Here is a 15,051-nt window from a genome sequence, read left to right as displayed (position 1 = left end):
GCTCTCCCTCTACTCCTCATCCCCCCACACACTCTCTCAAGGAAAATAAAAATGAAAGAGTGAGAGAAAGAAAGGAAAAAGAAAAAAGAACAAAAGAAAAGAAAATGGCTCATCTAAAAAGGAGTTATTTTCCTATTCATGGTAGAATTTATTTTGAAGAAGAAAACTTTTAAAAGAGTGAATTAATGGAGGAAAACTAGTTTCAAAAGGTAAATTTTCTAAGGTTAATAGCCAACTGGTGGAGAAAAATCAATAACTGGTAGAATTATGATATTTGTAAATATAAATAAAATTATATCTAAAACTTTAATAATTAAGGTTTACATTAAAGTAGGTTATATATAAGATCACCACTTGAGACAGCAATAGAGGGCAGTAAATAATTGGTCTTGAATAGTTGGGAATTGTGATGCACAAGACACCAAACACTGAGGAAATTGCCAAAAATTAATCGCCCAAATATTAAAAGGAAATTTCACAAATTTTCAGTTTCCAGAGTAAGTATATTTGATAGTCCTTTTAATGGTTTGCAAATACAAACACTTGTCATTCCAATTATTTCTGTAGGCTTTAAATGCCTAAAATATCTTAACCTACACCATACACTTTTTTATGATCTATTATAACAGTTAATGAAGCTTAATAAATCAGTAATAGAAAAAAAGAAGTAACCAATAGGGAAAAAAATCAGGAAATTCAGGTTTTGTCTCCATTTTTAATACTATTTTTTAATCTATACACAAATATTTACTATATATACAAATAGTAAAGTATTTGATGTAGAAAAACACAAAATTTACAAATTTTTGAGAGATTTAAACTGAACAATTTGCTACCATAGAGCAACGGTAGTTAAACTGAAATATTTGATGACTACATAGCAACTAAATTATACACACTGAGTCATTCTTGCTGGTTACATTCAAAGAAGAAACTTTGCAAATCAAAATCTGGGAGATAGTCAAGCAATATTGTCAACTTATTTAATTTAAAACACTTTTTTAAAGCATAATTTCACCCATAGCAATTTCCAATAAATAAGATGGATTCCATAACAGAAAACAAAAATATATTTTCCACTGACTTTTATAATGATCCTATGAAAGAAGAAAAATGTGGTGCTTTGATTCCTATGGTTCTAGGGAGAGAATAATTCTGGATGCCCAGATAAGTAAATAACTAAATATATGCACCTATAATTAGGTATGGAATTACAGGGTAATATGTAAGGTTTATAAAAATGTAGTTTAAGCATGTCTAGGTATTATCTTAGTTTCAGATATCGCTCAGGTTGATGCCCTTTTATTGTATACAGCTTTTAATTTTTTTATTTGTAATTTGTGTGCTGCTTTTAAAGCTTGACCACTATAAGATCAGTCCTCTCAAGAAAAACTTTCACCACACCTCTCCCTAAGCTATAGAAAATAATCAGTTAATCTAAACCTGCTATTCCTTACTTTTGCCTCAGACTGGAGGACTAAAGCACCTTTGGATTTTGCCTATTAGATAATTCATCATGACATCCACAAAGATGTCCTCCCCACATCAGTCTTTTCTCAACACTAAGGTAATTTAAAAATTTGAAGTCATATCATGACTCTTCTCTACCCAATATTATCCAATGGTTACATGGCAAATTGTGTCAATGTTCAAAAATACTCATTACCCCTTACAGGAAGATGGTCATGCTTCTTTACGCCACTAAGGCTGAGTTTGGTCATGTGACTTGCTCCAGATAATGTCATGTGAGCACAAACTTTTGTGTAATCTCTGGAGAGAATCTTTAATAGTCAGTATGCTTGGCAATATTGTCTTTGTTTCATTTGCCACAACTGTGATGTTCTAAAGACAGGTTCCTCTGTCAGACTGAATTCTAAAGTGCTAACTCTGGAGAGAGACACAGCCAACCAGGGATGGACAGGCAATATAAACAAGGAATAAGTGCTTGTTATTCAAGGCCACTGGGATTGAAGGGTCATGTATTAAATGACATAAACCATGTCAGCTGACTAATACAAGGTTTCTCTTTTACTCAGAGGAAAATCTGAAGTACTCACAAATATCTGTAAGATCCCACACAATCTTCACACACAAATGTCTCACCATCCAGTCCCATCTCTTACTACCGTTCCTGCAATTACTCCTCCTGGGCCATGCAGTGTCCTGGTTGTGCCCTCAGCATACAGACATGTTCTTGCCTTAAAGCGTTTTTCCTGGCTAAGTACTTCTTCTATTGGGAACTCTGTTCTCCCACATGGCCATATGGCTCATTTCATATTCTTTTTCAAATTTTTGTGCAAATACCTTTCTGTCTCATTTATATTGCTTTCCTTTTTGTCCTAGAACTTAGTCTATTAATACATTTTATATTTCATTGATTTTCCTTTTTTTTTTTTCTGACTCCCCATTCTAGAATGCAAGCTATTTGTGGGCAGACAACTTACATGCTTTGTATACTAATATCTCTAGTCTGTAAAATATAGTCAGGCACATAGTATAGCTCACCAGATACAGAGAACAGATTGGTGGTTGCAAGCACTTGGGGTGGGAGGTGGTAGGGTGGGTCAAAGAAGGGAGTCAAAAAGTTCAAACTTCCAGTTATAAGTGTTGAGGAGGTAATGTACAGTATGGTGACTAAAGTTAATACTGTATCATATATTTGAAAGCTGCTAAGAGAGCAGATCTGAAAGTTCTCATCACAAGAAATAAAAGTGTTGCAACTATGGGAGGTGACGACGGTTAACTAAATTTATTGTGGGAATCATTTCACAAAATATGCATATATCAACCCATCACAGTATACACCTTAAATAAATACAGTGTTCCATGTCATTTATATTATAATAAAACTGGAAAAAGATCATTTTTGAAATAAATAAATTAATAAATATTTGTTGAAAGAACAGATCTCAAAAGTGCAGGAAAGAACTAAGACTCTGGTGGTGAGTGAGAAGTATCCAAAGCAGTGGTGAAGATGTCTATGACAAGGGGTTAAACATGCTCTTCCTGAGATACCTCCCTCTACCTGGCTCTCCACTTTTTCCACTGCTGTGATTCTATAAATTATCTAATAATCCAATGAGTCATTTTTTTTTCTGCTTAAATTAACCAGCTTCTGTTATTTGCAAGTAAGAATCCTGGCTAGCACACCTCCTCTGCCTAACTGTAAACTTCCTAGAGAGAAAAACACCTCACACTCAATAGTATAGTTCCCAAAATTAGTATAGTAAGTGGCACAAAATGAAAATTCAATAGGTAAAGATGAATAAGTGGCTGTTGCCATAATCTAAGTGCTAAACTGACCAAAGTTAAATACAATTTAAAGTACAAAATCTAGAAAATAGTTAAATTAACTTAATTAACCCTAAGTTTATTTGCTTGGTTAGTTATTTTTACAGAATCATTAAAAATTAGTGGATAGGAAAAAAGTAAGATTGATCAAGAAATTATAAGATTGTTCAAGAAACTATCTAGTAGAAGATAGAGCATATTCATGGATTAAAGACCTAAATGTGAGAACTGAAACCATAAAAATCCTAGAGGAGAATATGGACAGGAACTCTTTGACATTGGCTATAGCAACATTTTTCTAGACATGTCTCCTGAGGCAAAGGAAACAAAAGCAAAAATAAACTAGTGGGACTACAACAAAATAAAAAGATTTTGCACAGTGAAGGAAACAGTCAACAAAACTAAAAGGCAACCTACTGAACGGGAGAAGATATTTGCAAATAACATATCCAATAAAGGGCTACATTCTAAAATATATAAGAATTTATAAAACTCAACACCAAAAAGAAAAAAAAAACTAATTAAAAAATGGGTAGAAGACATGAACAGACATTTATCCAAAGAAGACACTCAGATAGCCAACAGACACATGAAAATATTTCATCACTCACCATCAGAAAAGTACAAATCAAAACTACAATGAGATATCACCTCATACTTATCAGAATAGCTAAAATCAACAACACAAGAAACAAGAAGTATTGGAGAGGATGTGGAGAAAAAGTAACCCTCATGCACTGTTGGTGGGAAGGCAAACTGGTGTGGCCCTTCTGGAAAACAGTATGGAGGTTCCTCAAGAAATTAAAAATAGAACTACCCTACAATGCAATAACTGCACTACTTATTTACCCAAAGAATACAATATCACTAATTCAAAGGGATACATGCTTCTCTGTGTTTACAGCAGCATTATTTAGAAAATGATAGCCAAGGTATGGAAGCAGCCAAGTGTCCATTGACTAATCAATGGATAAACAAGTTGTGGTATGTATACACAATGGAATACCATTCAGCCATTAAAAAAGAATGAAATCTTGTTATTTACAATAACATGAATGGAGCTAGTGAGTATTATGCTAAGTGAAATAAGTCAGTCAGAGAAAGACAAATACCATATGATTTCACTCACATGTGGAATTTTGGAACAAAACAAATGAGGAAAGAGAAGAAAGAGAGAGAGATAAACCCATAACAGACTCAACTATAGTGAACAAACTGATGGTTACCAGAGGGAAAGAGGGTAGGGATTGGGCTAAGTAGGTGATGCAGATTAAGAAGGGCACTAGTGATGAGAACCAGGTGATGTATGAAATTGTGTAAACACTATTAGTGATTACATTAGTGAAACTAATGTACCACTGTAAAAAAAAAATAAAATAAAATAAATTAAGTAGAGGATATTCAGCAATATAAAGTTGTACAATAGACAAATTCAGCTATATAAATTTCTGAGTTACAAAGAAATAAATCAAACTAGTTTTTATAAAGTGATCTCATATTTTGCTGATAATGATTACTTGTCTTGTACAATATATGCCACTGATGACAATAAATATTAATTGAAAAAATATTTATAGTTAAGTTAAACTTTTTGCCAATATATGGAGAGTTAAAGTATATGCCCCACTGAAGATGGATCAAAAATATCATAAGCTAAAAAGTTCTGACCTCGACCTTATTTTTTTTTAATTTTACCATTTTCCCATTTACCAAAGACTTGATATGGAATTAGGCACCCAATAAATATTTATTGCATAAAAGCTGTCCTAGTAGAATAAGGTAGGAAATACAGTGTTCTAAATGGTACAAAAGTGGCTCCATATTTAATAATTCTCCTATAAATATGGAGGACATTATTTTAGCTTTTATTTTTAAAAACTACAATAGCTACAAGTTGCCTTAGTGGGTAAGCTAAAATAAAAAATGATAAAAGTGAGGGACAGTCTAGATGGCTCAGTCAGTTAGGCACCCAGCTCTTGATTTCTGTTTAGGTCATGATCCCAGGGTCATGAGATAGAGCCCCACGTCAGGCTCTATGCTCTGTGTGGAGTCTGCTTGGGATGCTCTCTTCCTCTCTCTCTGTCCCACTTCCTGCTTGTGCTCTCTCTCCATCTATAAATAAATAAATAAAATCTTCCCCCCAAAAAGAGTAAAAGTGATATAAATGTGTTTGCCTAGATGTGTTTGCCTACCATCTTACAAGCCAGAAATAGAACTGGCAAATGTTGCCATCAATATCAATGGCACTACCTTACAGGCTCTTCATATTCAGTGGAGATTTATACTAGATATTATTAAATTCAACAGCTCTTATGAGATAAAGGACACAATACCAAAGTCCAATAGGAGTGTTATGTGTTTAACTTGACATAGATCTTATTGCAGTGGCCCTCATATTTTGTGCAACACCAACTGTCAAACTCTTTAATAATTCTGATTAATTTTTACAAGATGTAAATGCAGCATTATCATAGAAAAAAATCCCCGTAATGATAAAATAACTGTTTCATGAAACTATGGCCAATAATGGTAATTCCAAATGAAATTTAGAAGTCACAAAATGGTTAGAATGATTGGCAAGACAATGATCAATTCCTACAAAATGTATCATCCTTCCTATCATTGAAAATACAATATAAGGAAATTGAGTACAAAACAAATCACCAAATGCAACATTATTACTATAGCAGTCACATAATATTATATATGTATATATAAATACTCAAAAGTTTGATTTCAGTAGTATAATTACAGATTTAAGGATTTGAGGGGAATTCACAAGTTCAGTTTCCGTTTCTCTAAAATCTTTAAAGCCATTGTTAAAGTACATGCTCTTTAACACCTCTTTAAATTCTTACATTCTTTTCTTTTAGAATTACATACAATGTGCTTCAGCTGATGTGTAAATTGTCAATATTTTCTTGATCAGGGCACCTGGGTGGCTCAGTGGGTTAGGCCTCTGCCTTTGGCTCAGGTCATGATCCCAGAGCCTTGGGATCAGCCTGTGTCCAGCTCTCTGCTCAGCAGGGAGCCTGCTTCCCCCTCTCTCTCTCTGCCTGCCTCTCTGTCTACTTGTGATCTCTCTCTCTGTCAAAATAGATAAATAAAATCTTAAAAAAAATATTTTCTTGATCACCTATCTATAAAGCAGTGCACTGGGTGCTCTGAAGGGATACGCAACCTATCATCACAGATGAAGGCAGACATATGAACCAACAGTGGAAATGTGTAATATAATACTAATATAATATAGCTGAAGGTAGAGCAAAGTCACACTGAGGGTGGCTCAGAAATGTGAACCATTTCCACGATAACAATGGAAGCAAAGACATTACAAGGAAGCAGAAAAGCACAAGCAAATGCATGAAAAAATGATAGTGAATGGGGAAAAATAATCTAGTAGCATAAAACAAGTAAAATAAAAAATTTTGAAAAAAATAAAATTAATGGGGGCGCCTGGGTGGCTCAGTGGGTTAAGCCGCTGCCTTCGACTCAGGTCATGATCTCAGGGTCCTGGGATCGAGTCCCGCATCGGGCTCTCTGCTCAGCAGGGAGCCTGCTTCTCTCTCTCTCTCTCTCTCTCTCTCTCTGCCTGCCTCTCTGTCTACTTGTGATCTCTCTCTGTCAAATCAATAAATAAAATCTTAAAAAAAATAAAAAAATAAAAAAATAAAATTAATGAAAGAAACTGAGTATAAATACAAATTTGTTACAAACAAATTTATCAATAAAGTAATGAATGCCAATGTTTTGTTTGTATCGACTCTACAAAATTGAAGATAAAGGAAAGATGTATTGATTTGAATACATTATGTATTTAGAAATATGTAAGCTGAGCTGTATCCATTCCTATTAGATAACCAAAAGGAAGGAAGGAGAGTATAGATTTGGATGTTTTAAATATTAGATATCAAGAACTAGGAGGCATTTCAAATGTAACCAAAACTTGTCAAGCTAAAATATAGTGATTTAGGAGAAAACATTACTCGAACATGTCAAAGCTAAAAAATTATGACATTATCGAAAACAATATAGAAAGGTAACCATGTATAATTTTTCTTAATGCCACTCAGATATGGTCAAAATTAAAATCCATTACTTTTTAAGTGAGGTTAAATGTTCTATGAATATGTGGTAGATCAAGGCCAGACGACACAATCCTCCCCCAATACCTAGTGACATATATATTTTCTCCCAGAAAAAAATATACGTGATTGGGGCAAGAATTCTTTCCTCCAAAGGAATGAAGCATTTATTTTTATTTCCATGTAAAAATTATACTAGAGGGTATTCAAATAGTTTGAGCTGATTAGAGAAAATTCCTCTTTGCAGAGGATTCCAGCTAATAAATGTAAAAGGACTAAAAGGAAAGAACAACATTAGAAAATCACTATTTTGCAATGATGGGAACTTTTACAATAGAGGGACTGGCCCATCACTACTGGAATCCAGCGATCAACAGCAACATCGCTAAGTGCTAACCCACGTGCCTCCGGAGGGCATGCCATGTCAAGGAGGCAGCAAATCCTATCAAGTATTCTTCCCAAACAAGCAGAAGTTCAATGTGAATTTCATCAAATATTTAAATGTAAGTTCCGACTAACTGGAGATTGAGGGAAGAGAAGTTTGAGACCTTTTACAGTAGAAAGTCTTTAAGTATACAGTGTTGCTTGGAGAACTGCTATTACTGTAACTTGGCTAGATTATGAGATGTGGTGGCAGAAGAAGCTGCACATGGAAGTTGTGGTAAGTTCATGGCATTCTTTAAATGTTACAGCAAGGAATTTGGATTTTATTCTCAGGCTAACATTTCCCAAAATGTGTTCCGGGATACTGATATATGTTCTTCACTCTTAAAAGAGTGGCATGGATGTTCCGTTTTTTAAATAAGTTTAAAAGACCCTGTTATATTCTCTTCGATGGGTTGAATATTCATAATGTTCATTAGCACATTGCTGCAGAAATATCTACTGAAATTTAACACAGCATTTCACAACTTATGGAACAGTTGTTTCGGGGAGTGTTTATCATCCTGTAAGAAGCCAATCTAGAAAGCAGCACTCTACGAGGAAGCACTGAAGGATCTCAAAAAGGGTGGTGTCTTGCTCTGACCGGTATTCTTTGAAGGTAATTCTAGGGGCAGTAAATTGATGAGGGAAGACAGTCGAGCATTTGGAATAGGTCAGTTGTGACATGACGAAGACACAAATGGACTGAGGCACTGACATGGGACGGAGGTAGAAATCAAAAGATACAGTGAATATCAATGGAATCTTATTGCATAGATTTTAGAGGGAGCACAAGAGACTCCCAGACAATATCATTGAAGTCGCTAATTCAGATGAGTGGGGCGGTAGCAATACCATTGATATAGTTGCAACATAAAGAGAAGAAGTATTTGATGTGGTGGAGAAATACACTTGGGGTAGATGTACACAGGTCTACGATCAAAGACTATATTTATTTAAAATATATTTTCTTATGTAAAATTCACAGTCTTATGGGAAAATAAATGCTAACGAGGCAAATACTAAGAAACAAATCCTACTTCGGGATTTTCTTTTTTCCTTTCTACATTTGCTTAAGTCATTCCCTGGTTCTACTTACCCACAAGGTCTATATGTGAATACAATGTAACTCTCTTCATCACTTCTTTCAATAAAAGTCACGCATGTGTGCTTTTCCCAGTGCCTCATGGCCTGCTTGAACATGGCTCGCTGACTGCCTGGAAAAATGGCAGGATGTTAATAAAATAAAATGTCTGCCTTGGGGAGCAGTGCTACATGCTGGATTCTCCATCCTGAGTCTGGCTGGGCAGTTCAGATGCCATCACTCTCATCAACCAACAATTATTAGCCTAGAGCACCACAGGTGACCACTCTTAAGAATAGACACTCGCCTTATAATCAGAAGGTTCAAGCTCACTATCCCTACAGATATGGGTGTACATGGCTTTATCAACAAGACATACATTCTTCCTGATAGTTGAAGAGAAATCAACTTCCTGACTTGATGGGCACATTTGCAAGTCAGTTTAAAAACCGGAACAGTAATTTAGACTCTTAGAACTCAAGACTAAACATATTTTTCAACTTCAAAGACTTTCTAAACCAACAAGCAAGATGAGTGAAGTATTTCTCATGTTTGATTTAATACTATATTCTGTATATTAATATTCTGGAACAATACACACTTAATCTCTATAATATTTCCTTATAAAAATAAACACTCCGGGAATATTTTACCAGTGAAGTTGCCTCCTATAACATAAGGAATAACACCTCCAGGCCATATTCTTTCGGTTCTTGATGTCGCAGCTCTGGGAACTCGATTTTTCTCATTTTGCCCTGAGAATTTTAGAGGTACTTTTCCTTTAACTGTGCTGTTTTGCTCCAAGCCTGCAGTGACATTTAAAACATTCTGTGAAACAGAAGTCCTTGGTCAGGGATTCATTTCCTCTTAAAAGACTAAGTTGAAATGTCTTATTTACATATTTGTGTAAATATGCCTGAAGTCAAAATGCACTAAAGAAAAACTTCATTTATATTACATACTTGCAAAAGTATTAAAATATTGAAGTACTTGATGTCAAAGCACTATTTCTTAATGCTCTATGAGCAAATTTTTATGAATTCCCATACAATAGTCTACAGCGGATAAATGTCAGGCAGACTGGTAGGCCACAAAAGATAGTTTTATTTATTTTAATTTACGAGTTCACTGCCAATTCACCACCAGATGATAAATAGACATTGTTTAAAAAGTCACAAGATATTCAAAACTCATCTTAACTCTTGCTAAATCCTTTATTCTTTTAAAGCAGGACTGATATTCCATAGTACAGCCTAAAATTATGAAAATTACAGAGAGGATAAATGAAATACTGTTAAGGCAGATGTGGTTTCAGCCTCCTGGGATGCTGGTATATCTCTGTTCTAATTTTCTCTGGATTCAGATCCAGGTGATTTAGCACGATTTAGAGATCAGTACACAATGTGAACAGGCCAACATAAAATGTGGCCTATTCCTGGAGCAGTTTTCAAGTCTGTAATCATTAATCTTCTTGGTGGCCTTTCAAAATGTTTTTGTTACAATTTTTGTTTTTCCTAAATTTTCATTATTATCCATTCTTATTCATCTATCACTATTGATCCAAATATCCCACTATTGGAATACACTTCAGATACAACAAACATTGAATTCATGCCCACTGTTTCCACATCCCTAAAAGGTCTATCTTTTAATACCCTGAGACAAAGCACCTTCGCTTGGGAAAATAATTCCTTCAAAGTGTGTACTGTCAATTATTTAAGTAATAATTCACCAATTTAAAAAATGTTAGGACACACTTTGAACAGAAAACTTTTTAAACACTCTGCAATCTATAAATAGTGTAAAACAAATTCAATACCGTGAGTATTAACTAATTTTGAAACCAGAAGGCTATTTTCTATGTATACTTCTGGAAGGGTCAAAACATTTTAAATTCAGTTTTTAAGCTAACAAATAGGCTTGTCGATTTACTTTACATGGAATAGATTTCAAAACAGTCATGACATTTTTTTGATTTGATTAAAACTGATTGATGTAGTTCCATGCTCAGTAAAACACCTTCGTGTGATACACACTGCACCAGAAGTAAATATCACCAGTAAAATAACCCCCTAATGCATTTTGTAATGAGAAGCAGAAAATAAGTTAAGGAAACATTTCAGCTGTCCCAAATTAAGTTCAAAAAAACTGACATTAAACAACAGCTAACAAAAATGAATAAAGGACTCCTTCTCAGCATATACCCTTTTCATCCTTCGCATATTAATGACAAACTGAACTGCTATTAGTATAATATTTACTGTACATCAAGTCAAGCATCTGCAACTTTAAACATTGTTATACCAGAGCCAATTCTTCTTATCCTGTCTATAAGTTGGTAGAGGGCCCCTCGTTTCTTTGACATACCATGGTCTCCAAATCCACCTTAAGAATAAAAGAAAATAGTAAGGTTAAACTCATTGCCTGTTAAATCTCTTCTAAATAAACCATACCAACAGGCTACAGTGATTTCTCTTTAGACATCTTTTTTTGAATGTGGCCTTAGAACATTAGAGTCATGAATATCCATAAATCTCAGAAGAGTGTAAACATTCTACAAATACAGTTTTGGTAACTAAAAACAAGTGGGTGGGGTGCTCCACAGAGCAATCTAAGTGACTTTATTCAGACATCATGACAACTGAGTCATCTATTGATAATCTGGAACATTTTTCTTCTCTGTGACCTTGACATCACATCACGTTATATAGGATGACAGCAAGTTGTTCTGCCCTGTTGATTACATCCCAGCTATTTCTCCAATGTAAACTGAATATTTTCAGAAGCCAAATCAGCAAATGGAAATAAAAACATTAGAAGAGCAATTGTATAGTGCAAGTCTTGCTCCAAAGTTGTGATCAATTTTGAGATATTTTTAAAAGCATATCATATTTTATTACATATTCAAATACAATTTGAAAATAAGTTTTGAAAATCTGTTAAAAAATAACACAAAATTACAGAAAAATAACACATAATTACAGAAATCCAAAAGGATGTTAAGCAGCAAAATATGTTCTGTTAATCTATGTTATCTATGTTATTGGCATATAAAAACCGATGTAAAGAATTTTATAGCTCAAAAGGTAGAAAAAGAGGTCAGGGTAAGAAAATACATCCTTTTGCAGTTTCACCAACTGGAAAAAGACTAGAAAAGGCAGATTTCCTGTCATAAGTCAGAAACCAGAGCATTTGAGGAAAATCCAAGTCCTCTGATTCTCATTCCAGACCTTTAATAAAATGCTTTCCCAATTTATCTCCTGTTTTCCTTTCTTTTTCGAATTTTCAATAGACAAATAACAAGAAGGTGTCACCGAGCTAACAACCAATATAACCACTAATGGTATTGAACAACTGCAGACGAATTTATACCACGGGAGTATGGTTCCTGAGTCTCTGTGGGTGAAGACAATGAAAGGGCCAGAAATCCATAAAGACAACAAACTGTTCTTGCACCTTGATCTCTCTCTTTCCAAAATATTTTTCCCCCTTTGAAATTAATACCAAAACTTATTTACCTAGATTAAAGCTAGTAAAAACCAAAACAATCACAAAAACCATTATCATATAAGCCTTCTAGAGCAAAAAATCAATTACGTCCTTATAAGGCAAGCAAGTTAGAGTGCCTGTTCACTGACTAATAACGTGCTTGATTATTTGCTTTACATGGTCACATTTTTGTTGTGCTACTTGAGAAAAATTTTTGAAATATTTTCATTGAACATCTTAGAAAGATGAGGTAATATTTCAATGTATTCATTCTAAGTAGTTATAAGAAACATTTTTAAAGAATGGCATTTATATGTTTGAAGTGACAATAATGTAACAATTGTACTTCGTATTAGATAGAGCCTGAACCACATATAAATAGATCTAGAAGAAGGTTAATTATGAGAAAAAGAAGTGTCTGAGTTAATATTAAGGTAATAATAGGGCTAAGAGTAATTATAGAATTTTCAAAAAGCAATGTTTCAAGACCACTAAAGGCAGTAATGCCTTTAAAATTTAGCAATTTTTAAACATTTTTATAGAAATTGAAATTATAAAAAATTCTGTGTAGGTAATTCATTAACATAGAAAAATGATAAAATAAGTGGTTATTTCTTACATACTCTAAAAACAAACTGCAAATATACAAACTAAGTAAATACTTATGGGAAAGGCTATACAATTTGAAATAAGAAAATAAGAAAAAAAATTGATTTGATCTCCTCACTTATAAGTCACAATAATATTAGTAGCTTCTCTTCATGGGATTATTATGCACATCCAAAGAGTTACTATCTGCAAAGCACTTAAACCAGGCCTGGTACCTTGTAAACATTACAAACTGTCAAAGAAATTAACTAATAAAATTAAAACTATGAACAAAATCTAAATTTCCAAATAGGTTTGTTTATGTTTAGGAAATCAAAGTTGATCAGCAGGACATTAAAAGTGACCCAAAGAATACTTAAAGCATTTCAAGAGTATCTTTTCTCCAAAGTGAACACAAATTCAATCAAATAATCTACCATACCTGTGATATGTCCAAGTCCAAAGGGGTTCTGTGTAAGGTCAATTGTCCTATCAATTTGAAAGATACTTAAGTCTTCATCATCTAAGGCAATATCACCCCAAAACACAGCTAAAAAAGAAAAGTTCAATTAAAATGTAAAATATTTAAGAGCAAAGTCAAAGCACACAAAGCTAATTAGAAAAATATTGCTAAAAATATGGAAATGCTGTCCATACAGACAGGTATTTCAGAAAGTAATTGTATAACTGAGTATAATATTGGACCTTTTCACTATAATATGAACCACTTGCAGAAGGGCATGACTTGTGTTTAGCAGGAGGGTTTAAGTTATTTCTTTGAATGAAATGGTCACGATTTATGGGGGAATCTAAAGAAAGTGAATTAACTAATCATGGCTAATTTGCAAGTAAATGAAAATCTGATAAGTGTTCTTGAATTCACAGTGGATGTCTGTGACCAGCAGCAGGTCTTCACTGACAAGTAGGAGACCTAGTAACAGCTTAATATTGTACTGTTATAGAAACTTATCACATTTTTATACAATTATACGCACTTTCTCTAAAGATGGCATTGCTTCTGAGTTTCTGTAAAAGCTATAAATAATTATCAAAAATAATATTTAAGTCAACATTTATTTAGTCAATGACTAGGTGCTACACCTTTGACCTTTAAGGATAAATAAAACTGTTCATATTTTCAGGAGCTTCAAAATCATTGCCCCAAATCCTGAAAACCCTCTGACTCTGTCTGTTGTATCCAGTCTTTTATGCTACCTAATAAAACACAGCTCCATAAACCATTGTGGAAAGAAATGAGATAATTTCTTTAAAATCAGTATGTGAATTTCTCTTTTAAGGTCGGAAATATACAGTAACATAACAACAACAAAAAAAAATTCCTTCCTTTTTGAGTCCAAAACTAATCAATCTCTTAGTGCTGCCAGTTGTCAAAATATAGTAACTTTAGAAACAGCAAATTTAAAAGAGATAATAAATTAATCAAGAGATAGTAAAACACTGACAGATGCCTTGGAAATTCCGGGATAGCTGTTTCATGACACAGGATTACAAATTTTCTTTTACAAGTGTTTCTTCAAATTTTTCTTTTGCAAAACCAAGAGAGGAGGAAAATACATTAAAATTTTAGGAAATGATGAAATCCATACGTTTCAAATCACTGTCTTTTAGTAGATTTAAACCTTAATATTTAGGAATTTTAGCTATAAAAATAGTTAATAAAATTAATTTATGAAATTGAGATTTCAATTTTGAAAGCTATACTTTAGGCTCTGGTCAAAAGTTTATTATGTAAAATTATTTACCCAGTTTAATTCCCTCATACAAAATGACATGAGATAAGAAAGTTAGATTTATGTGTAAATCTAGAAAGGAAGAAAATAGAAGTTAGTTCAAGGTGAATTATCAGTTCACCATAAGGAAAAATATTAACATTAGAAATCTCTCATAAACTCTTCTCTTCCACCCTACTGTCAATGAAATGGCAGTCTGTAGAATCAGAGAGAGGCTTGCTGTCTTTTACTGTCATAGAGACAAAGTCATGAAAGGTTTGTAGAACAGTTTACAACACTGGGTAAGAGGCTGGTCTTGATGCCTGAAATTGAAGCCAGATTCTAATCAGCTTCATATACC

The 15,051-nt window shown here is 33.6% G+C and overlaps 1 protein-coding gene across 1 annotated transcript in view; it reads right to left on the bottom strand.

Moving 5' to 3' along the window:
- The window catches only part of TLL1 (tolloid like 1), a 170,299-nt gene that overhangs the window by 115,800 nt on the left and 39,448 nt on the right, over nt 1-15,051 (bottom strand). Inside the window, exons 5-8 of the mRNA XM_032855437.1 lie at nt 13,403-13,510; nt 11,188-11,268; nt 9,537-9,689; nt 8,899-9,016 (exon numbers count right to left, since the gene is read on the bottom strand). Of these exons, the coding sequence (XP_032711328.1) occupies nt 8,899-9,016; nt 9,537-9,689; nt 11,188-11,268; nt 13,403-13,510 (460 nt within the window). The remainder of the gene's footprint in view (nt 1-8,898; nt 9,017-9,536; nt 9,690-11,187; nt 11,269-13,402; nt 13,511-15,051) is intronic.

Source organism: Lontra canadensis, unplaced genomic scaffold (assembly GCF_010015895.1).
Source record: "Lontra canadensis isolate GAN:19392208 unplaced genomic scaffold, GSC_riverotter_1.0 scaffold10, whole genome shotgun sequence".
In the NCBI taxonomy this organism is placed as follows: Eukaryota; Metazoa; Chordata; class Mammalia; order Carnivora; family Mustelidae; genus Lontra; species Lontra canadensis.
The sequence above is the reverse complement of the archived record's forward strand: the minus strand, read 5'-3'. Positions and strand labels throughout refer to the sequence as shown.